Source organism: Falco punctatus, assembly GCF_963210335.1.
Source record: "Falco punctatus genome assembly, chromosome: 5".
Lineage (NCBI taxonomy): Eukaryota > Metazoa > Chordata > Aves > Falconiformes > Falconidae > Falco > Falco punctatus.
The window spans coordinates 52136441-52162057 of NC_137584.1; the positions used below are offsets into that span (position 1 = coordinate 52136441).

At 40.1% G+C, this 25617-nt stretch overlaps 1 protein-coding gene across 5 annotated transcripts; it reads right to left on the reverse strand.

Annotated features, from left to right (window-relative positions):
• Positions 1 to 211: 211 nt before the first annotated feature.
• On the reverse strand, positions 212 to 14961 carry CCDC28A (coiled-coil domain containing 28A). Of its 5 annotated transcripts, XR_013928591.1 has the most exons (7): positions 14449 to 14674; positions 13719 to 13913; positions 10822 to 10985; positions 9712 to 9866; positions 9062 to 9084; positions 2148 to 8043; positions 212 to 1945 (listed from the first exon to the last, which is right to left on the reverse strand). XR_013928591.1 is itself a non-coding variant. In XM_080390197.1 (6 exons), the coding sequence occupies exons 2-6, from the start codon at positions 13874 to 13876 to the stop codon at positions 7989 to 7991; spliced, it is 555 nt and encodes a 184-aa protein (XP_080246323.1). In that variant the 5' UTR covers positions 13877 to 13913; positions 14757 to 14961; the 3' UTR covers positions 5211 to 7988. The 5 variants fall into 5 exon arrangements, 4 of the variants coding, with proteins under 4 accessions (XP_080246323.1, XP_080246326.1, XP_080246325.1 ...); XM_080390197.1 differs by lacking the exons at positions 212 to 1945; positions 14449 to 14674 and adding an exon at positions 14757 to 14961 and having other exon boundaries at positions 5211 to 8043; XM_080390200.1 differs by lacking the exon at positions 212 to 1945 and having other exon boundaries at positions 5211 to 8043; positions 14493 to 14674.
• Between the last annotated feature and the right edge of the window lie 10656 nt (positions 14962 to 25617).

Consider the following 25617-nt stretch of genomic DNA (forward strand, 5'->3'; position numbering starts at 1 on the left):
TTTGAAGGATGTTCCACTGAAAAATCTTGAGTGGACTCTGTACACAGATGGCAGCAGTTTTACCCCGGATGGACAATGCTGACCTGGATATGCAGCGGTAACTTTGGAGGGATGTCGTTGACTCACAACCCTTGCCATTAAGTACTTCAACACAAAAAACTGAATGAATTGCCTTGACTAGAGCTTTGGAATTGTCACAGGATAAACAAGCATATATATATATATATATATATGCTTACTCTAAATATCCCTTTGGAGAGATACACGCACATGGGGCAATACGGGAAGAAAGAAAGAGGACTTTTAACCTCCCAAGGGTCACCTATTAAGCATGGATCAGAAATACTGAAATTATTAGAAGTGGCCATAATTTGCTGTAAGGCTTACCAACCTGGGCAACTGAAGTCATATGAGGGAATTGTAAGGCTGATGAAATACCAAAAAGAGCAGCCAACGAAGCAATCATGGGAGCTGTGATTCCTCAAAACGTAATGAGACCTGAAGCACCCAAATACAATGAAAAAGAGAATGAGTTGGCTGAAATGCTAAAATACTTGAGGACTTCAGACGGATGGTGGGTGACATCTGCTGGACAACGTTTGGTAAGAGCTTCCATAATGCGGAAGATACTACAACACACGAAGGAACTCATGGCAGGAGATGCTATAATCACAAGCATTAGGAGGTGTGCAGTAGGGCCAGAGGTGCAAAGTTACACTGATCAAATAGTAAAATAATATTATGTTGTACAAATAATCCTAAAGTGGAATTAAGACCTCCACCTGGAGAGGTAAAGAAAGGGAATATCCTGGGAGAATGATGGCAGATTGATTTTTCTGAAATTACCAAAATGCAGTAATAATAAATATCTCTTGGTACTGGTAGATACCTTTTCAGGATGGTCTGAAGCTTTCCTGTGCTGGACCAACCAAGCTGGAGAGGTAATGAAGAAATTATTAAATGAAATTGTACCAACATTTGGAGTTCCAAGTGGGATCTCATCAGACAGGGGCCCACACTTTATAGCAGAAGTAATACAGACAATTTCTGCTCTTTTAGGAATAAAATGGGATTTACATACACCTTGGAGACCCCAGCCTAGTGAGAAAGTAGAAAGGATGAATAGGTCTTTAAAGAAGCAGTTGGCTAAATTGTGTCAAGAATCTAATTTAAAACGGATAGAATGTTTTACCTAGCACTTTAATGAGATCAGAATCACCCCAAAAGAGTTATTAGGGAAAAGGTGAGCCCATTTGAAGTATTATATGGAAGAGCGTATGCTGTAAATTTAACAGGAGAGGAAGACCAAATGCGTATTTCTGGTGATTAGGTGTTAAGTGAATATAGATTGTCTTTGGGACTCTCCTCTTCGTACAGGTGGAGAGAGGCACCTGTACCATTGGACGTACCAGTGCATCCTTTCCAACTCAGTGATCAAGTGTATCTTTGAACTTGGAAGGGCAAGCCTTTGAGGGGGAAATCAGAAGAAGTGGCTCCTTTGAAACTAAAAGTCAAGAATTTTTAATGAACTGGTTTTGGACTGAAATAAGACCCTATATAGAATTGGATTGTATACAGGATGTATGGATTGTATATATGACGTACAGCTTAGTGCTGTGGTACACTGGCTTGCTTTGCCAGCTCCAGGCTTGTGCACTCTGTAATAAAACAGTGTCTTGTTTCAAATGTGTAAGATTGGCTCACTGCACACCAGGAACGGACTCACATTTTGGCATCAAGTTGTTCTCTTCTTGTCTCCCAGCTTGCCAATATAAACTCTAGCACTACTCTGGCTGGAGTGTTGGGTTTTGTACTTGTTCAGTTTTCTATGGACTGGCCTTCTGGACAGAAGGAAACACTCTGTAAGCAATAGCAGGCAGTCTCTGCAAGTAGTTTCTTATTCAGCAGTAGCTTATCACAAGATGCTACTAGTAAGAGTTCCACTCTAGGGAGAAGAAAAATAGGAATGCCTCAGTATTCAGAGCTATGGACAATCATCTACTAAACATTGTATAAATATATGTAGCAAAAGAAAGTTAATGCGAGAACAGGTCTTGAAATAACTACGCTATTGTTTCTTCCAGGTGTTAAGAAATACCGGTTTACTTGTATCGATTTTAGCTGACCGAGTTCAATTAAACCCTCACCTAAAATCTGTTCCAGCTCTTGCTCAGTGTCATTCACAACTTCCCATCAGCAAGCAGGTCTTCAGCCGTTTCCAGGAAAGCAGGGACTTGGCACACGTAGCAGTTGTTTGGGAAGATGGATGCCAATAACCACAAACTTACACACCTTTCAAAATACATATATATATATGTATCTCTATATAAATTCCTAATTCAACAGAGAAACTTGGAAAAAAACTTGATTTTGAAAATGCATGCTGTTGTTTTTCAAGACCCAACATATTTCATGCTTTTAAAATCTACTGGCACACTCTGCCACTATTTACTAGACTTTTTCATTAGGGAAAGTGAGTGAAGAGTCAGTAGTGCCCTAATGTGCAAGGTTACAGCCCTGCCAGGCTGGATTTTTTTTCCAGCACGCACAATTCTGGAGACTTGAAAGTGTTTGAAACCCTACCCAAAGAGAGCCTTTGGAGCAGTGGTTCTACTCCCGATCCAGCTCACCAGCAGTTCCTTGGCTAAGTACATTTACAGAAGTAGTAGTGTGTTCTATTGAAACATGTTTTTCATTTGCTATTGAAAGCCCAGCTTTTCTGGCAGAAACCCCAACTTCATTACCTAATAACGTGGGATTGCAGATTTATAAACTTAGCAGTTCAGCCACTCTTGTTTATTTTTATACCATGTATTAGTGGGTTTGATGGCAGAGAAAGCCTTTTCCAGTGCTGCTGCTGTATGGGGAGCAGGGAGTTTAAAAATATGCTTTTTGATGTTTGGGAAGTACAAAATTACTGGTAATTGTTTTCCTTTCCTTGTAAATCCACACTTGGCACACTTTTATCTTCTCCCAAGGTAGGTTTGTGTGTGACAAAAGTGAAGAAACGGCTTTCAAGTTTTTCATTTCAGACTAGTAACCTCCTGAATGGTAAGGCTGCTTTAAAGGGACTGCTGTTCTTTGTATGCCTTTCTGAATCCATGGCTGTAGGTTTAAATTACAGCTGCTGATGTAGTTCCATGAACTTCTGAGAATAATTGGTTTAGGCCAATCTGGAACTTAACAAGACATTGCCTTGCCTTAGAAACCAAGTCTCTTGCCAAATTGAGCTTTGTTGCATTCTTAGGATAAAATCCTCATGGTTTGCACTAAATTAAAGACATTGAATTTACAGTGCATCTACTGCAAGTGCTTCTGGTGCAGAAGGCAATAATCACTGCTGCATCAGAAGGCCAAGATGTGTCAGCTAGTTAATCAGGATGAAGAGAGAACCTGAGCTCCTCCATCAAGGTGTTTGTGCACCAAAAGCCAAATCACGTGAGCACAGATATTTGCATTTTTGATACCGTTTCTTACATGCAGTATACTGTTACCCTTATCAATCATTTAATTCTGAGAATTGCTTTATATTTTGTGTTGAAATTACATCCAGTAGTTTGAATATTTGGAGTATTGTTTTTTAAAGACAGTGCTACAATCAGTTTTTCTGCTGCTAGATTAAAAAAAGATATCCTTTGTTCCTTTGAAAGCAGTTGAAAGGGTGTGATTTGCAGCAGTATTTTCTTCCTGCAAGCTTTTAACAATTTCAAAGAAACTATAAAATATGGTATAGCAAGTGTTGTATTCTCAAGAGCAAAGAAGCAAACATGCAACTACTGTGAAGTCTTTCTAGGTTGGCACCTACAAATTAAAACATGCCAGCTGATCTGCAGCTTGTTTGCATTCACCCTAACAGCTCCTCGCTGTCAGCTGGCTGAAGCTCAGAACTGTGTTTTTGATTGCTCTGCTCTATTGATGCAGGTCTAATAACACCACCTTCTCCCCATGTACAGTGCTGCTGTCAATTCAGGGTTCAGTATGTACTCATTCACATTAAATATGGTAATTTTTATACTGAGAAGAGAGGGTTGTGATAAAGCCCATGTTTTGTGACAACAATAGTGAGATGCACAAGGTATAGTCCACTGACAGTGCATGTCATTATTTTTCATTTTTAATTAAAAAGGAACAAACTTCCAGTATTATGGCTAAAATACATTCTCTGATAGTAATCCTAAAGAGTCTCTGAACTCAGGGTCTGCATGTAGACAGAACAGATTCATGTATGTGACAGGATGTGCCAGATTCAATCGCATGAGGAGTGATGAAACACAAGCGCATTTAGAAGAAACAACCCTAACACACAGTAAGCCTGCTAACTTCCTTACGTGTATTGTGAGAGTCTAGGCCAAATTTGGCTGCCATCTTCATATTTAAGAAGTGCGCTCTGTGCCCAGCTTCCCTGTGTTAAGTAAGCTCTGCTTTAGAAAAGAGTGCCCTCAACACACCTATTACACCTACAATAGTTGGTATTTACAGAAAGGAACAACAGTAGGGGAAATTATCCATGTGAAAACAAGAGTGAAGATTTCTCCTAAGAAGCCTGAGACATTATGTGGACAAAGCGTTCCCAGGTCTGCTTCTGTCCTAGGGCAAGAGTTGGACTTTATTGCCTTTTATGGAAATGTGTAATTTCCTTCATTCTTTTATGTGAAAATTCATAGAGTATAACTCCTGGAAAAATCACTAACCTGTGTTTGAAGAAATAAAAAAAAGAAGTCATACTCAATTCTCTAGGTGAGGACAGTGAGGTAGGATTTTTAAGTTTCTGTAATGACTAGAACTAGAAGTAAATACATAATGTTTCAAGAGTTGAAACATATGACAAACACTAAGCATCATACACTGATGCTACAGACTCCCTGTGTACACTGCATTAAAGGTTAAAGACTCTGAACTACAACATAACCATGATGAATTGGGACCATCAGGGATACTGAACAGGTGTTAGCAATCAATATTAAATACAAATACAAAGAAGGTGACACAGTTGTGAAGTCTATAAGGCTCTAAGGTGCCCTTGAACTCCACAGTAAATATGCCCTGTTTCTTAACTGATTGAACTAAAGGTCATGACTCATTTAACTAGGCTTTTGTTCTGGGTTTTGGGTTTTTTTAACTTTGCTCTTAGGCCTTTAGTCCTTGTACCTTTGCATTACTATAGTTGCAAAACACAACCTGCAGAACACTAAGAGAATTGGGTCAGTAGACCTTGATAAATATATTTATTTTCCTTTACACAAATGAGAATTTCAAGACACAACTCAGCATGGGTGTGTTACCATTTGTATAAATTGGCCACTTTAATAAACTTACTGGGGAAAAAAATAAATCAGTCCTTACCTATTTATGTTGAAACTTATTTTCAGAGTTCAGTATATTTTCTGAACAAAAGATGCCTGCCTTAATCACTTGTCTTGCTGTTTTTGAAGAAAGAGGCAGGTAATACCACTGACCCTCATCTCTTCCGAATCATCTTTTCTTGGACATTTTCCTGTTAGCTTTTCTTCCTGATTTTTATTTTCTTTTTTAGTTCACTGAGGTTACACAGATGACTCTTGGAGTGAGATAATCTAGATCAGTGATGCAGGAAAGAGCATCTTCTTTCAAACACCATATCCTTTTATCAGTGTGAGTTCAGGCTGGGAAACAATGTTAATACACTCTCATCTCCATAAACAACTCTTCAGGAAACAAGATAACAGAAAAGAATTCATTTTCTGCAGCCACTTATGAAAGTACATAAGTGCAAAAGCCTGTCCACAAATATATTACAGTAGATATTTTTTTTCCTGCAAGAGCCTAGAAATGCAATTAGATTATTACTACATAGAAAAGCTCAGTCTCTCAGAGATCTTGTTACAAAACTTATGCGTAGATCCAAAAGATAATGAGCATACATCATTAATGAATTGTGTAGAAGATGCAAATTTGAATCCAGGAGGAGACAAGAGAATTTTAATTTCCTAATTATTTGCAGTTAATGCATTCCTTGGGACTTGCGATTACCCATGGGCTTATGGTGGTTGAAGAAATAGGTGCTAATTCTTGTAAAATTCTAAACAGATGCTTGAGAAATTTATTTATGTCTGTATCTCAAATTATAGCTTTGTTACATACTTGCATAAGTTGCTACTGAAATTTAGAGATGAAGACATCCCACAGACAACAGGTTTGTAAATTATTTGAAGTGTGTTTTAAGTCATAAATCTCAAGAGTTAGATGACAGAGCCCACAGCAAGAGATTACCTCTTTCGTAGAACAGTTTAAACTACGAAAACTACTGGTTAAAAGTATGTTTTGAGAACAGCATGTATTACAACACTGCAATATACTACACTGGCAATAAGATGCTAGTGAGGGTATAGCTCTCCTGAATCCAAATGACCTGCAAGACTGTGACTTTGCTTGTATAAATGAGCTCTGCTAGTGACTTTTGCCATTGTAACTACCCTCACACCTTTACACATCTTGAGGCATGAGGCTAAACCAGGCCACTTTTTCACTCGATGTTCATAAGCCTGCACAGAAAGGAGGCCATAGTGCCTACAGTGAGAAGTGACTGGGCAGAAAAGGTTAACTGCCCAATTATTTGTTAGAGCAGGGGAAAAAAAAACAACAACCTTGGCTTCATTTTGAGGAGCATGTTGCTAGTTCTCCTAAGCAAACTTTGGATTTCACATTATCATGGGTACACACCTAGCAGCAGCCTGGGACTTTGAGGTACTTTTACAAGCATGCAAAACTCCTAGAGAATCTCAACAGTAAGGGAGATAAATCCTGTAAAGAACAACAGCATCCTAAAGGAAAAGCCCAACTGAGATCCCTACTGGTTTGTTAATCAGAGACTTGCCCGATAGGTGAGGCAGGGAATGACAAATGTTTGAGGCTAAGTTTGTAGCCAGAGCACACTGTGGGATTCAGAAAAGATCTGGAGCCAATGGAATCCACAACTACATCTTGCAGCTGAAGACACATCTTCTCCAAAGATGCCAAACAAGAGGCTATCTTTTGTTCCCTAGTCACGTGCCCAATGAAAGTTTACCTCTCAAATAGAAGAATAAAGATTTCATTCCTTGTGTAGTAAGTATATAGAAACTTAACATACTACCTAAAACCTCAATATAAAAAAAAATTCTAGAATCAAAGGCATAGTTTGGTGGACTAGGATAGACATTTTGGATTTAAAACTAGCCTGATTTTACACTAAAGAATTTTTTTCTCTGACTGTGGACACAAAGATGATACCAATTAATACCAGACTTTTTCTAACACAGGAATTACTACAAAATTGCATATATTGGATTTATTGAACAGTAACACATTTACCCAACTTTAAAATTTCACAGTATGTGACTGACAGTATGCATGCTAGTTCTCATTTAGTGACATTTTATAATTATTCACAGTAATGAAAAGTAAACTGCAAACATTCAGGCCATGCAAGAACTCTTATCTTAACACAGCTGAACAGACAGCAGCATCTCTAAACAAAATATTTAAAAAGTTTTATTTTAATCTGTGTCATTGCTGATCAACAAAACACTGAAGATTTAGTGTGCAGATTGTCTACATACTGATCAGAAAGGCATCGTCATCATCGCTACCTTGATAAAAACTGGAAAAAGGCTAATTAACTTATATACATATCATTTTCACCCATATGAACAACACTGAGCAGAAGTGTACTTCCAAGTTTCCCCAATTTTTCTATTAAATAAGGCAATAATAAAAAGCATAGCATCATAACAACCTACTTAGAACTCTAGATACTGAGTCCTGACATAATGCAGTGCTCAGAAATATGCAAAAATAAACACCTGGATTTGCACTTTTGATTCTTCATTGTGTGGGGTGGTTGGGGTTTCTTGTTGTTTGTGTAAAACAAAAAAAACCTACCACCAAAACCCACAACTGTTCCAGATTCCACTGTCAGGAAAAACAAAATAAAAGCTTCTGGGAGAATCCAAACTGACAAAGCTGTTCTTTCAACCTGTGGTACTATTTGGAATATCTTGAGCATCTGCTAAATGTAGTTTTTGGCTGAAGCAAGCCATTAAGGAATAACATTTTCACATAGAGATAAGGTATAAACAAGATAGTGTTACACAAAACTATGCTTAGTCCTGGGACAGGTATGCACCAGTCCAGATTAATTCAGTTCTATTAAATCCTATGCTAGTTGTCAACTAGTAGATTAATCTTCCTCGATGAGCCTTAAGTATTACATGCCCCCAGAATTAGCTGGTGAACCAAGGGGGATAGCAGATTATTTTTATCACTTACATGATGTTACCATATTCCCCTTGCGTTTGAGACCTAGCCTTAGACACCTTCCACAGACACAGAGAATGTATATACCAGTGCAGTATCTTCAGTCCCACCTTCCTCAATGCAAACAAAGTGTGTAACATCAGAAATAACGAGACCACAGTATAAACTGAACGCAACACTCCTCAATTGTGTTCTTAGTGCATCAAAAGTATGCTGTAAAAGGCAAGCCAAGACATTCAGATTTATCTGCTGGGTGGGCTAACAGCACATTTGTGCAATTACTAAAGCTCTGCTGAAGAATTTGACTTGACCATTGTCTCACCCTACAAATAAAAAATTAGGTCAGTCCACTGTTCACAGTAGAATCAGTGATAAAGAGCTGCACATATTTCTAGAAAAAACAAAAAGAGTAAGATTCACTTATCAATGGGACAGAACACTTCTGAATACTATAGAAGGGATATTACAATCTATATTTGTTCCAGAATGTCTCAGCAAGATGCATGTAGAGACCTGCTTCTGATGGGCTTTGCCACCAACTGTCAACACATTGTCTAAAGTGGTACATGCTAGCTAAAGAAATCACCACATGAAAAAACAGCCTGTAATTAAAGGTGTTAGGATTCTGTCATTTGTGTATTAGAAGAACCTAAAATTCATGCTGTATTACAGTACTAATTTAAAAGAAAGCATTATTAAAGCGATTTGATTCCTATAAAGACACCATAAAGAAATAATTATTAACTGTAATCAAATAGAAAAAACAGACATTTGAGAAAAAGGATACATAGATGAATTTAGTTCTTCTAGCTGCAATAAAAATGTAGAAAGAATGAGAAATGGTGTTCCGTTAGTCAAATAAATGCAACTGTTACACTGATCTGATGAAATACATTAAAACAATGAAGGAAATCCCAAATAGTTTGGGCTGAAATGTATGATTTTACTACAAAAAGCAAAGCAAACCTGTGCTGAATTCTACACCAGAGCTAAGTCCCAAAGTAAGTTTAAATTTGCTGATCTCAGGAAATTTGAAGACTTTGTTTTGGGTTTTATGGAAATACATCAGCGAAAAGGAGAAACTGAAAGTGTGGAATATACATATCTAAATTCCTTGTTATGTGTGGTTTTCCCCAGATGTAGAAGAATAAGCCACAGGGAAAATAATCATAGTTCCCTGGTACACTGGCCATCTCTGAACAGGCCTACATCCTCAGAAATTTTACAGCCAAGACTGTTCCACTCATCAAAACAAGCAGCAGCCTCTAATAAAGAGAGGGCAAGGTGCCGTGTTTTCTCACAAACAAGATGAGGGTAGGTCTTGTATCTCTGTTCATTTCAGAACTATGTTCTCCTCAGCTATAAATCACTGTCCACCCAGCAGTGAACCCAGTACTGTGAGCAAAGTTCCACACTTCCTGCTTTCCCAGCACTTACATCTGACAGCAGCCTATCGAGGTTGGAGTCACTGGCTAGTTTTCTTTTATCTTCAGGGAGTTCTTCCAGCTCCCCATAGAGCTCCAGGTTAAGACGAGCAAGTTTCTCCTGCATACTCCGCACATGCTCCATCTGCTCTATGGAACATTCGTTTCCTAGAAGGACAAGCAACAGCTTTATCTAAAGAAACCTGAGAGAGCAAATGAACGTACAAAGATACAGCTTTTTACATGAAGAGGAATTTAAACATCAAATTTACAAGTTAATCTGCTTTCTCAATGACTTCTTCCTGTTTCACTACTGAAGCTTGTCATCCTGACTGGTGTTATGTTGTGTTGAACTTTACTAACATGTTTTTAGAATATATGAGTTTGTTCTGTACTCCTGAATTTCTCTCCAATTCAGGAAGACCCTGTTTGTTTGTTTTTTACTTTAAATAGGGTCACAGTAAACCTTCTTTCTAAATTTGATTTATCTTGGGGTTTTTTTTCCTTGTAACTGATGCTTTACGTAACACAGACTTTTCAGGTTCTCTTGGAAAATCAGTGTGGAATTAACATGACATGCTGACCTAACACTAAACCTGCAAAAGTACATAAGCACCTTTCTACTCAGTATAGGGGGAAAAAAGGGAGCAAAAATGTTATATTTTTTCTGAAGCTTCCATCAAATGTGAAGTAGTAAGAATAGTAAGATGGTAAGATAGAAGGGTAAGCTAAGCAAAATACAATTGCATTGGATTCCACAGAACTTGTTACCTATAATAAGCACCAAATCAGGTGCTAAGTAATTCTTATTATTCTTATACTCTCATAGATAAATGGCTTTAAAATTGGGATCTTAAATCCATAACCAAGGTGCTGTCTTTGGTAAGCCATCCTGGTAGGAACAATGAAATGGCAATTGAATAATCTCACACCAAATCTCACAACCTTACAACAGGACTATAATTTTAAAAATGCAGTAAAATCTATTAATTGTGTTAAACTTTATTTTCATACATCTGAGTCCAGACTGACAGTCTCTCCATACAGCACACTTGTTTACAAATGTTACCATCATGTAGCTATTAAAAAAAAAAGATTGTATACAGACAATTGATGCATTTACCAAATGCTTGAAGTTTGCCAGAGTGGAAGTCATTCAGGAGACTCAGAAGTCCCCTTTCCATTTCCTGAACATCTGATACATCTGTGAGAAAAGAATGCTGGATTGGTGCTGCCTCTGCCCCTTTTGCTTCGCCTCCTGGAGGTTTGGCTTTCTCTTTTATTACACTGAAAAAAATAATTAAAACAAAAAGACTACTTCCTGCTTTCGCTTTCATCGAAAATCTGAAGTGTCAGGTAAGTGTGCACCTGGGCTTCAAAAATCAAATGGAAAATATATACTTCAATCACTCTTTTTAAATTAAAAAATGGAACACCCGGTCTTAAGAACAAAGAGCATCATCACTGTCTTGACAGTTTGATACTGCAAAGTGAAGGATTCCAACAATCTGCTTTCCTACTAATAGGAAAGGGAGGGAAACCTCAGTGGAGCACATGTATGTAATGGCCATATTAATAATCTGAAGAGGACCATTACCCAACAATGACACATAGTGCATGGAGCACTATCTACATAAAATAATCCTGAAAACATCTGGAAACTCTCTTTAAGCCAGAAAGAAAAACCCTCAACAATCATATGCTCCTGTTGTCACAAACACCTATAGACTGCAGCCAGTATGGCTAAAAACTTGCTACAGCTTATACAGGAAGGTGACCACACCACCAGATTAATCTTCTCTTAGAGCTTCTTCCCACCTTTGAGTAACAGCCCAGTTTTGTAAAACTCTCCATAAAACACAACCTCCCAGTACTCTAACACATACCAAATATAACTAGTCCATGCCCAAACAAATGTTGAATATGCTAAAAATTCTCTACAGCTCCCTCTGCAACAAAGCAGTCAAATTTCCTGCATCCCACGTATTTTTCTCTAGACATACAATTTATTCAGAGCACCACTGCCCACAGAAACTACATGGATGAAAATTAATAACCATTATAAATCCAAATGAACGTGCCATCGATATGGAAGCTAAACACAATTCCCACTGAGAAGCAGCATATTTCATCTTTGACCCAGAGACAGACAGACTGCAGCCTAACCTAATACAAATCAGGTAAGGGGCTGTTCTCATCCCAAATTTGCCTGTCCACGTGCATATGCAGCCTTTCTCCCACATTGGCACGGCTGCTTCTGCAGCCTTATGATCATTCTGTTCAGAACCTGATTCAGTGAAAAGTTTTGAACCTAAAAATCAAAACTTAGAATACTGTGGGGTACTTAAAATAAACAGGCTTATTAAAGAAGCTTTATTTAATTAGTGAAGATAACAGGGTTTACAGCACAGTAAGCCCCACCTTCCCTTGAATACTTCCACATTCTGCAAGTCAAAAATTCTCTTTCCTATGGGAAATAATCATTCTTTTTCCAGCCTAACAGCTTCTGCAGTCTATAAACGGTATGGATTACATAGTCTATATGCCAGAACAACTAATGGTCCAAAAATTACCATAACTGGTTTGGCTCAGAGCAACTCATCTCAATTTAGGCTTAACTTTGGCTATTTCTACTTCAATTTCAGACTAAAATGATTGCATGTCAGAAAGGTCATTGATTTTTCCCACTTGTATCTGAAGTTTAATACAACATATTACTGCATCTGGAAAACTTATTTCATTGGATTCTTCCAGATTAAGTGAAAATGAATTAGATACTCCTACTCCACTATTGTAACAGCAGATCATCCTCACATTGTTATGTCAATTACTGCTTTGCTTGGAAAGTTCCAAGAAGCTGTATTGCCACTGCTTGGTAAATTTGACTTAACAATTGAGCAAGAATGTCTTTTTCCAAAACTTAATGCAAAAAGCGCATTTTCTTCTCTAGCCAATGTTGTGGACTACCGGAAATTAACTTCTAGTACATACCAGAATGAGACATAAGTAAACTATATGGTCAGCTGCAGAAATCACCAATTTATAGCACATCAGTATTTATTATTTCCCTCAAAATATTAACACATCTTCCCTAAAAAATAATGTATAGACTTTACATTGCAGAATTTCATTATTCATCAAGCCAATTAACAGATCCTTCAAACAGACTATCTGTGCTAACGACAACAGTTCAGTATTTAATCTTCAACTAATGCAGGTCAATAAACTCAGCTGCTGCCTCCCCCTAGCTAACATTTCACTTTAAAATCCCTCTTCACTCATTTATCTACTGTATCTGCCACAGCCAAGAAATAATATTTTCTAATATGCAGGAAAATTAACATTCTCAAACCGAAACAGATGTGTCGTCGATAACACACGAATTATTCCAAAATGGTACTTTCTGAAGGGGCAAATGCTTCAACACACAAATTATTCCAAATTGGTACTTTCTGAAGAGGCAAATGCTTCTCTCTGTGCATGAGTATGGCCTAGGACCTACTGCTGCCCTCACTGACAGGACCCCCCCAAAAAAAAACCACCCAGAAATTCCAGTTCTAGCTCATCCTCTTCAATTTACATCCTCCGTTTCCTGCCCTACTTGTCAGTTTCAAACTTGCAGTCAAGTAGTATTTTCTTTGTTCCTCATAGCTGTACATCTGGGGCTCTGTCATCTCCCATATGATGCCCACATTTGCCATATTTGATCACCCAGCTCTTGTCTTTCACCAGTCACATCAGGCTATCATCTCTTCAGTATGAGTCTACAGCACTGTGTAACACTTTATAAAGCTTACAAGAAGGGTATTGAGCACCTTCCTTTTCTGAAAAATAACCGTTATATTGCATTAAACACAAATCCCTTTACTAAAAAAACCCACGTCATCAAAACTGTCACAGGTCTGAATCTCTTTCTTTTTATTCTGTCCCAGCCAGTCTTAACACCCTTTAGACTGTCTGAACTTTGGCAGGTTTCTGGCTCTCACTTCCACTGAGTTTGCAAGAAGCTCCTAAGCTTACCGTTTTAACTTTGGTTTTTGTACTGCAGGCTGCGGTGCAGGATTTGAAAAGGCTGTACTTTTACTGACCGGCACTGAGCTTTTCTTGGAGTTAGCAACCTGAGCAGGGTGACTGGTTGATGACTTCGGGCTCCTCCTCTTGATTTTCCTTTCTTCCATTTCTTCCAACTTACTGCATCTAGACTAGTTTCTTGTCCTTCAAAGGGAAATAAAAAAAAAGTAAAAAACAAAAAAAAAGGAAGACACACCCATTAAAACTGGCATTTACAATAAAACAAGGGAAAAAAAAAACAGGTCACAGCACATGGAAATACAGCTTATAGTTTCTTCAAAGATGACCAGTCACTCATTTCTTCAGACAAGAGAATCCAGTTTCAGGAGAAGCTGCCCAGGCCTGCCTGCTCAGCAAACAGGCAGGAATTAAAGTCTTCAGCATCAGCTTCAGCCCACAGGCACCTCAAAATGATCTCAAGCTTTGCATCCCATGGATTATTGCTAGAGAACACCATGACCACTTGAGCCTTCACCAAGCAAAAAACGGAGCAAGGTTAGTGGCACCAGGACGCTGTGCCCCATCCCTGCCCAAAAACCTCCCCTACAGGGACAGCCAACGGCCTTGTCACGCCGCTGAGACCGAGCTGTTATTTCTATTACACATACTACCGACGGGTAGCGCCCAGTGACAGAAATGCTACCTTGCTGCTATTATATACGTTATTACCGGGTGCTACCTCATGGCCTCCTCGCCCGGGGAAACGCCTCCCCTGAAACGCACCAGCCCGTGGAGGCGGCAGGGGGGGCCGGGCCGGGCCCCCCACCGCGGGCGCGGCCCCCAGCCTCTACCGCCTGCTGCCATCTTATCAGCGCGGAGCCTTAGGACGCCAGTCAGCCCAGGGGGCGTGGGGGGAAGGAGGAGGCCAGCCCCCTCCCCCCGGCCCCTCACCAACCGCCGCCCTCTGCCCCCCACCGCACATTACACGGCCACCGAAGCGCAAGCCCCGCCCCCCGGCCGCCGCGCCCCGCCCCCGGCCGCCGCTACCTGTGCGGAGGCCCCGCCCCGCAGCCGCGCGCGGACCCCCCCGGCCTCGCCGGCTGTCACCCCTCCCCCGCGGAAGCGGCAGGCGCAGCCCGGCGCGCGGGTCACATGACTGCAGCTTGGGGCGGGGCGGCCCCGCTGCCCCGCGAGATGCATTGTGGGCGTCGCGCCCCTGCCGGCGGCCGCGCTCCCCCGGCGGGCAGGGCGACTGCCATCCCCAGCATGCCCCGCGGCAAGGGACGGACGGCGCGGAACGCGCGCAGGGCACCGACGTGGCGCTGGGAGGGGCCGAGGGCTTCCCTGCGCATGCGTGAGCGCCCAGCCGCCCCCGCCCCCCGCGCAGGGGCGGGGCCGCGCGAGGGCGGGCTGCCGGGCGGGGCAGCGTCAGCCGTTAACGGCCGAAAGGGGCGGGGCCGGCGGGTGCCCTCTGCAGCGGGGCGAGTGGCTTCCCTGCTGACACGGCGTGGGTTCCTGCGGGCACGGCGGCTTCCGAGACGGTCGGCTGGTTCCGGCCTCGGTGCCGTGGGCAGTGTGCCGTGGCTGGGGGCTGTGGGTCGTGTACCGTGGCCGGGGCTGTGCTGAGGCGCGGCGCGGGGCCGTCCCTGAGGAGCCGGCCGAACAGCACCCGCCACAGCTCCGAAATGCGAGAGGCGGCAGCAAAGCAGGGCGGTCAGAAAGGGGCTGCCGTGCGTTCCACGCCCCACAGGCCTTTGGGAGCTCTGTCCGTCACCTGCGGGGACGGGGAAGCTGGAACGTCGGCGGGTGTTGGCGGACTGAAGCTCCCGCTTGGCGCGGGCAGGCTGTGGCCGGCGGCAGGCCCTGTGCTCCAGGGGGCAGCAGCTCCGCACGCTGCAGCTCCGGCGGCCTCGGCTGTTCGCACCTTTTCCCTCCCGGCTGCCGAGCTCCCGGAAGCGGCAGGGGCAGGTGCCGGGCCTGGCAGACAAGGAGGAGCCGATCTCCTGTCACACAGCTTCATCCTCGCAGCGGGGCGGGGGTCGCTCCGAGTGATGAGATGGGCTCTGCTGCCACATTTAGTTTGATGCAGCTCACGGTCATTTCCGACCTTGATTCCAGTCTTGAATAGTTGGCTTGCAGGAACTTAATTTTCAAGGCAGGTAATATGGGCCAGGCATGTGTACCTAGCCTTAGTAATTAATAAATTCAGCCGCCCCAAGTCTATTTCCTGATGCTGTCGCTATCGTAGGGGAACGCAGTTGCATTTCTGGTCATCACTTGTCTCTTCAGTGCGCCCTGTCGCTGATGGCTGTGTGGACTTGAATGCTTGGCACATGTATTCCTAGCTATGACTGGTAGTTTGAGGTGTTTTTCCCATATGTGATAGTCGTTTGTTGCCTAGAGGTGTGAACTTACCGACTGCAATTTGTCGCTCAACTTGAATTTCTTCTACTTGCAACAATATTTTAGTTTTTACCTGAGAAACATACTGTTCTTTACTAAGTTTTTTGATGAAAACTCGCAGATGTTATTTAAACACTAGCTGTGAGGGATATTATAATCTGTATCACCCAGGGTCCCAGAGTGAAAACATCAGCCGAAAGCTTTACCGGTGTTTGCAAGGGTATGCCTAAATATAAAGCTATGACATGGCTTAACAGGTGTGCAGCTAGGATGCATCCCTATTTCTGTCTAGACCTTAGATGACACCAAAAAACTGATGGTGCTAGTTTACCCTGATCCCAAACCTTCTTACGGATCTTGAATTAGACCTGAGGGGCTATTAAATGTAACAGTGCCTTCTCAAGACTTGCATGGGACATTGCATTTGTGATATTTAATGTCCACTTTGAGTCCAAAAAGGGATGCTGTCAAAGGAAGATTGCATTTGCAGTGATTCAGGTGAAGGACAGGGACCAATGTCCACTAAAGGTCACTGTAGTGAAAGTAATTCCTTGCAGCAAGACACAACTTGGGTCTAAGGATCCAGATCATTTCTGATACATTACAAAACTTTTGTTGCAAGAGATCTGTGCCAGTGATACGCTGACAGTTTGCCTATGGGAATAAAAAATCTAGGGGTGTTTACATGTAAACTACAAGTCTCATAGCAAAAAAGGTGCAAATTAGAAGAAAGAAAAAACCCTCTAACCTTGGAGAGACATTAAACAAAAAGGTGATGATACAGGTAGAGAAGCAGAAAGAGTTGTTTACCATCTTTTTGATTCTTTAATACAAAAGGCTTCTGATATCTAGTTTGGCACGCCTTACAGGGAAACAAGAGCTAGCAAAACTCACACAGGCTGTAAGCCATAGGGCTTCCTGAGTAGAATCCTCATTCACACACAGACGTATGTGGGGAGGGGGGTGCTACAAAAGCTGGAAAAAGCAAGATTTACAGGCAGATTTGTGTAGGTATTTGGGAGATTTGTATGAGATAAATACTGTTTCTGCAGGGTAATTTCAGAAATGTTTGTGTTCATTCAGCTCATTTCTCACACACTATAAAAGCAAGTAAATGTACCCACCTTGCAGTTTGTATATAGAGGTGTGGTTTGTTTTTCCCCTGTGATTAACGGTGTTCTGTGCATGCAGAATGAAGCAAAGAGGTTTGACAGCTAGGATGGAAGGTGACTAGGTGTCCTTTGTTTCTACCAAAGCAGTTGAAATAGAATGTCTTATGGGCTGTTTTTAAATAAAGGGAAAATCCATTGCTAATGCAAGCATTTAAAAATAAAACTACTTTCATATTCAGAAAGCAGCTGGATTCCACTGTCAGCCATGCTTCAGTTTAGTCTCTCAGTATAAGCAATCAAGTACCCTTAGTTACTCTTATAAAAGTGTGCAGTTCCCCTGGGACACCCCAGAAAAGACGTACAATTTCAGCACACATGTAGTGTTTTGCTCCAAGTACATTTCTTATCACTGCACACTATGTGACGTTAGAATTATTATTGAAATGTCTCTATTACTTCTATATCTGATTTAGCAGAGCCTACAAAGGCAGATAATTGGGAAAGCATCAGACTTTATTTTACGTTTTCATAGTGAAAGTAATTTTACAGTGAATAATTAATTTCTTATAAAAGATAACAGTAAAAATCAAAGGAAACATGGTCTTGATTTGATACTACAAATCCTATTGCAGATAACACTGTTGCCTGGAATAAAATAAAGATATACATTCACCAGGAAAAACAAGTGAGTTTTGGATTATCTCCATTTAGCTGAGCTTTTGCATAATTCTGTGTTGTGGTAATGATTCACAGTTCAGAAAATGCTTTTTTTTTTTTTAACTTTATAAGGCGCTTTTTCTGACAACACCATCAAGCATTACAGTGGTAGTGTTTGTATATACTTGTTGACTGAAGTGCTCCCAGGGTAACAGCATTTTAACAGTAACAATATTATTGTTAAAGAAGTAAACTAAAAAATTAATTGAATCTGATTTTATTTACATTTATATCTCCTTACAAACTAGAGGCCCACCTTTGAAGATGCCTTGAAGAAGAACTTCAAAGAAGTTAGTCAGTACTTTGTATTGAGATATGCATGCAAATAAGATCAGATTCTTCTCTCTGAAAATCCTGTTCAGTTAACATGAGATGGCAAGTTGGTTCTCAAGGCTTCCAAGACAGTGATGAAAGCATCTTGTTCTTTAGCTTCTATAATTAATCTCAGATGTATATCACAGAGTGGCACCTTGTACTCACAGCAGCATGACATTGCTGTAGCATCATCTTCTGAGAAAGAGCGTAATCTGGGACATACATGGTCATATGAAATAAAGTACTTATATCTGGTTTATGACTAGCAGCGTAACGAAGTGTGTGTACTGATCAGGCAGCTAAATGTGCAGAACAATGCAGCAAAGTTGAAATTATATATTAAGAAAATTAATTAACATTGGATTAATATGGATGTAGAATTGTGTGGGTAGGCACATGTGTATTCTGCTTTACAGAATGATGACAGATATGCCCTCCAGAAATGTCACTGAAAACATGTCAACATGTATACTTACAGTGTATCTTTCTCTCTATATAGACACACTGCGATTTGGCTATTTAAGTGAAGGAATATAAGCATATCTAAACATTTAGACTTCTATATTATTACTGATGAGTTTCCACATCTCTAACACAAATAGTCCATTGAAGTCAGCACAATTACACGTGACAGCAAGCAATTTAAAACCTCCACCAGAATTATGTGTGTACCCAGTGTCAGTTTACTGCAAAAGATCAATTCTCAGTCAACTACCAAAACATTAAATACGTGACCTCCTTAAAAGCTAAAATCTTTCACCAGACTGTGGATGTTGAATAAACCACCTCCTTGGCCGAGCAGTATGGTGATTCAGGTACCCACATGGTAATGAGGGGAGGAAGGAGGGAGAACAGAATGGACTTGTTGAACCACATGGAAAACAGAATCTTTTTGGTTACACGTAAGTCTTCCTCTGAAGCAGGATGGCTGCTCAAAGCTTTTCCCTTCAGTTTGCCCCAGTTGCCTACTGTACATCAACCTCTTTAGCTCCTTACTAATGTCCTCCTGGGACTTGGTCAGTTTTGTTCCAGCCTTCCTCTGTGTGTCTACTCTCATTGTGCCCCAGTTCCTTCTCTTTGTCTAAGTATATCTTCAGTTCTCCTCTTCAGCCCTGCTTTGGTCCCTTGTTCTTATAGTCTAAGATGTTCCTCAAAGAGAGATGATTGCCCTAGGACCTAGGAGACGCCTAGGAATAAAAGCTGATTCTTCCTATCATGTGAACTTTGATGAGTTCCATCAACTATAAATACAGCTCTGCTGGTTAGAGCAGAGGTCCATATAGCCCAGTGTCCTCACTCCAAAGCAGCCAATTGCAGATGCGTGCAAAAAAATGTAAGAATCTGGCAAACATCTGATGTTGTTTGAGTACTTTACAGTCTCCAACAGGCTTGTGGTTCAGATGCAGTTTCTATGCACATAGCAATGTTATGTGGCAGTCCCCCAAGAACCTCTAGGGACTGAATTGGCCTGACCAGTCCCACCTGGGACCCCCCCCAACCCCACTGCCTGTGGGCCCAGAAGCCCCATTTCAGCTCAGCCTGGGGCCTTCAAGCCCTTCCTAAGCTCAGGGTCTCCAGCAGTCTCTTCAGTTTCTGGATGGATCCCTGGGATTTATGCTGTGGTCTTGTCTCCAGAAAAAAAAAAAACCACAAACTGATTTCTTTATATGCCTGGACAATTACATTGAAAGAATATTATTAACATGTCAGCTAGTCTGGATTTTGTATTCACAGTATCATGGAAATAATAGTGGTTGGAAAGCACCTCATGGTCATAGCATCATGGGATTCCTCAGGTTGGAAGGTGCAACATGAGGTCTCAAAGTCAAAGTAGGGTCAACTGTGTGCTCAGACCAGGTTGCCCAGCCTATCTTGAAAACCTTCAAGGACAACTACTGCACAGATGTCCTGTAGCACAACCTCCCACTCAGAGCAGGGCTACTGCCACATCAGGTCAGCTGTGGCTTTGTCTGGCCAGGCCTTGAAACCTTCCAGAATGAAGATTCCAGCAGCCCTACAGACAACTTGTGCCAGTACTGCATTACAGTCCTAGTGAAGTGTTTCCTTATACAATTTTTAGTTACATGAAAACATGCTAACATTCTATGTCTTCAATAGATATAGAAGCTATTGTACAGTTTAATTTGCCTTCATATAAATATTTGGTTTAAATATTTGTAACATGCATTAAGGTCCTCCAAGGAAAAAACTCTTTGGAGCTGTACATTAGTTGTTTTGATAACTCTGATACTCCATCTGGAAAAGGAAAAAGTCTATCATTGGCTCTGCCATCATAGCCAGTATTTCAGTACAGTCCCAAACCTACTACAATTTTTCAGACTGTGTCAGGGATGTAAACCAAGATCAGCAAGAAATGCGTTGGTGATTCACTGGTGCATAATGCATTCTCCTTCAAAGTTATTTCAAAACATTTTCCCATGTTTTTAGATGCTGTCATGTTGTAAAAAGAGTAGGGTTTTCTGAAGGATAAGGCTGGGAGTCACTTAAGGAGAAGTTGTGGAGGGAAAGCAGGTAGGGAAAAGACTTTTTGCACAAGATGATTGCTAATCTCTGTCTCTCACCACTATCTTGCTTGGACAGTGCTTGTTCACATGCTATAATAGATTATAATCAAATGATCCCATCTACCAAACTGGTTCACTAATTTTATCATGAATAACCTTTCTCACAGGACTCAGATGACCCATTGATAGACTTGGGAAAAGGCTTGGATAATATGGCACCACTCCTTCAGATACTTGCATGCACGTTCAAAAGTGGACAGCAATGAATTTCTTATGTGCTTTTAAAATAAATCAAAATAAACCTTGGGCAAATCCTTTGTCCTTGGGCAGCCTGCTGAATTATTTTTGCAGGTATTCATTGAGCTACTCACTGTAAATGTAATGTTTGCAATCACTCTAAGATCAGCAACATGATATTTACAGAGTTCCACTGAAGTCAGCAAAATCAAAACCTTGAGAACCGAAGAGGGAAGTAAATTCTAGAAACAAGACCAGATCAGAAAACAAGTGCCAAAAGGCTTTTCTTCTGAGCAGCTGGGGACATATTAGTGCAGAGTATGGTTTCTGATGTCTATTACGGAAATAATAAGTGGAAAAGATTGTTGCATTTTATTTAACCTTAAATTTGTAACACCTGTTCTTGGCAGGCACCTGCTCTTTTCTCCTTTTCAATATTTAAATATTGAATAATGTTTATGATTAATTTAGTACAAGATAGAACATGCAGCTCATATCACAAAGAACCATGGTGCATCTTTTGTTTTCTGTAGCCTGCTTTCTGAACCATTCAGTAATTTATCACAAGGGGACTATAATGGAGTAAGACCTTGCAGAAAAAAACAGTCTGAAGGTAGCAATTGAAATAAAATATTTGCTTGGTTATTTTAATAGCTTGGCTAAGTGCCTGCAAATACTGTTTTATTTTCTCTGCCAGTGTTTACACTTAATGTCAGTAGGAGAAACTACTATTCACATTCTCTCTATGAAATGCCAATGAACAGTATTGCTAGTACAGAGTAACCCAGGCATGTCAGGGAGGGTCCCATAAATAAAATTCAGCTTTTCAAAGCCATCTCAGCGTCACCTCTAGTGTGCACAAACACGGGCTTGTGGACATAACCACTTGCAAACACCTCCAAATCTTCAGTCGTAGCCACGAATCCCAATGGTGCAAAACTCTGTACAAAGCCAAGGAGTAAATAAAGGCAATTCCTACACAAAGATCATACAACAGGTGGATACAAGACAAGAGAGGAAAAAGAAAAAAGGAAACAATTAGACAGCCTGGATCTACATGATCAACCATGGTTTAAGCACAGCAGCAACCTAATTTTTGTCAAATGTTCTGTTGGCTTCATGGGCAAGGATGAATTTGTAGCTTACAGGAAAGAATTTGTAGGTAAATTTTGCTGATGGATCTTGTGGCTTAAAAGAAAAACAGGTAAACTTATAATTTTCTTCTTGAACCACACAATATAAACTAATTTAAGTATTCTTGATTTTTTCAAATGGTAAACTCTATATCCAAAATCATAGACCTCATTTGGACACTTCAACTCCAGAAAATCCAGTAATTTTCCTAAATGAGAAGATTTGTGAAGATTATGCCTGCAAAGAACTGTGAAGGCAAGCAGGCAGTCTTCCTTTATTGAATGTGCTAAGAGCATGAAATATAGCCCTCACAGTTACGGTTATAGAAATAAAGTTTTATTATAGAAATACGTAGTTATATTCTAGAAATAAAACTCAGATTCTATCTTAATATCAAAGTACGACATTATGATATTTGCAGCCTGCCATTTTTCCTGATCAGATTTGTAGTTGGCCTCAAGTCACTTTCATGTTGCTTGGGAAATTTAATTCCCTTCCCCCTCTATAGCTTAGTGGCTCAGTATAAATACAACTGCTAAGATGTTTTAAAACCATCAAGTGACTATTTTTTTCCAGGCTAGAACATATATTGCTGAGAAGTTCCCCCGACTACATGTCTGTTCTCCCAAACAGACATTGGAAAGCATGTTTGTAATTTTAAACTGTTTTGTTAAGCATATACAAATGCAGAACTAAAACCAAACAAAAATCCATTCCCTAAAGAGAATAAACAGAAATATTTGTACAGAAAACTGTTTCTAAGCAATGCATATGCTAAACAGTATACTAGAGTTTTCTTTTTAATATGATTTTACTCCAGTAACTAATTAGCAAAGGAAAAGTTAAATATTTCCCTTTGCATCAGAAATACTAAAAAGAAATAGCAACAAGGGGTCTCAGGTGCAAACAGGACACCTGTGACTGTGTGCAACATATTTCTATGGAGTAACAAGGGCCTCTGCAGCAAAACGCGTAAGGCTTAGATACGTAATAGAACACCGTGGGCATGCGAGTAGCACTGCTTCACTGAGGGCAGTTGTACGTAGCCTAATAGTTAAACATACTACATGTACAATAGATATTTTAGAAAGAAGACTTCTGTTAGTAAGAAGACTTCTGTTTTAAGGTTTTCTTAAATTAATCTTAATGGAATAACAGGTTTAAATGAGACCTCCTTATCAAAGTACATCAAAAAACAACTATAGGGAAAGCATAGTAAAAAAAATTATAGACTTCAGTGGAAAATAACTGACTGCATTTACAAGTTTTGGTTGTGGATCACAATAATTGCACTAGTATTCAAACCTGCAGTCATAACTGTCATTAAATACAAAGCACAGAAATAGCAGCACATTAAAGAACCAAAGTGGCATCACTGTGAGACTCTTTTTTGGTTTTGTTTGGGGATTTTTGGGTTTGGGTTTTTGTTTCGGTTTAGGGTTTTTTTTGGGTGGTTTGGTTTTGGTGTTTGTTTTGGGTTTTTTTTTGGTTGGTTATGCGGGTTTTTGTTCTGTGTGTGTACAACCAGGGATTACATTTGCAAACTTTTAGAAAGAGACCATAAGGGAGACTCCTGGAAGGAGGCTCTAATACAGTCAGCACTTTTTTTGTCTAAAGACGCTATTCCTGAAATACGAAATAGGCTGAAATTCTTTACCCTTTCTTTCACCCCATGTTTAAGAAAAATTAAACAGAACTTTTATAGCTGTATTCCACTGCATTTAAAAGCTGATTCCTATGCTGTTAAGCGAAGTGTTTATATATATTTTTCTTGAACTAACTAAAAAATTATTTTTGCTAGAAATGCTTGAAACTCGGCATGTTCATAGTTCTCCAAGGAATGTATACTCTGCCAAGTCTGAAAACACTTGGAACAGAAAGAAGGTCTGAGTAAATCTTGCATACTGTGCTGCATTTTTTTTACTGATTTATGAACAAGACACTGATGATTAGCTTGTACAGTTTGTCTGATCTATGCAATGAAATAAACACAGCTGCATTTATTACAGTGATTTCATAATCACGTATGCAGTACCCACAAATGTTTGGGAATATTCGGAGAGCAGTATGTGCTAAAAATCCTAATTTCTTTTACTTTCATTAATATCACTCAGTATTAAAAAAATTAGTGTAAGATTTTGTTTGTATAAGTTAGAAATTTTAATAGAAATGTTTCTGTAACACCAGTAATTCAGATGGTTTACGCTGGTTGTATACACAGGTCACAGAAAATACAAATGTGCCAGCCATCAAAGGTATTGCTTTGAGTTTCCTAATCTGTAGGTGTACGGATCCTCAACTGTTACGCCATGTACTGTAGACTTTACTACTCAGTGTAATTTTTAGATAGCCATAAAATAGCTTTTCCCTTACTGTCAGTCTTCCAAATTATTATTGTGGAACTTGAAAATATTTTATTAGACTTCATTTATTAGCAATATGCCAGTCTGAGGCTGACTGGGCATATGAACAGAAACACTGAGCTTTGCAGCATAAACATATTGGATCTCATCCCAGCCAACCATCAGGTAGATGAAATTACACAGAGGCACATAAACAAAGCAGCCAAAGACCTTTAATGATCTGCCACAGTGGTAGATTCTTCCCACATGAATATTTTTAAAAGTCAGCTTAAAGCCAAAAGAATTTTTCTCTGGCATCCTGTAAATGTCCAAAACATGGATATTATACTAAATATATTTAGGAAATAGTTTGTCCTTTTTTTTTAATCTGAAAATTTCAAGAGGTATCCAAACATAAAAAAAAAAAAAAAAAAAGGAGAGGTGAGTTTAGACAGTGCTGGAATCTGTTTCACACAGCCTCACTATAACTTCACCAGCAACTGGTTCTTCCATGGTGGAGATCATGGTGACAAACCATGCTCACCCACAAGGAAAAGAATGGGGAAATTGCACTGGTTAACTGATGTTTTATCACACCTTGCATTTTTTCAGTGACCGAAGCCTGTATTTTATTTATGAGGCAGGAGCTGCTGCAACATATCAAAAATAATTTGTGACTGAGTAGAGTACCATCCGTCTGTGTTCATCAACTGAAACAAAACAGGGTGGCTCATTTTTTGAAAATAGTTTCTACAAGGACTTTGCTGATTCTGTAGTGGGTGGTGGTGGGAAACTAATACCTAAAAAGAAGTTGAGTTCTGCTTTAGTGACCAGCACAGTCTGCATGTTTGGGGAGCGATTTAAGAGGCTCCTGTCCATCGGATCTATTGTTTGCCCTGAGACCCAAGGTATTCATTTGAGAAGATAATCAGCCCTGTTAAAAGAATACAATATCAAGTCTTGACTGAATTGTTTTTCAAACTGGTTTAGGTTTTTTGTTACGATACTTAGTTAATGAATCAAAATGTAAACTGTGTAATTACTTCAAAGGAGACCGCATATAACACAATTAGAGAGGACATGAATGTGATCCGTGTCTTAGAGAAATAAAAATTTCATATGG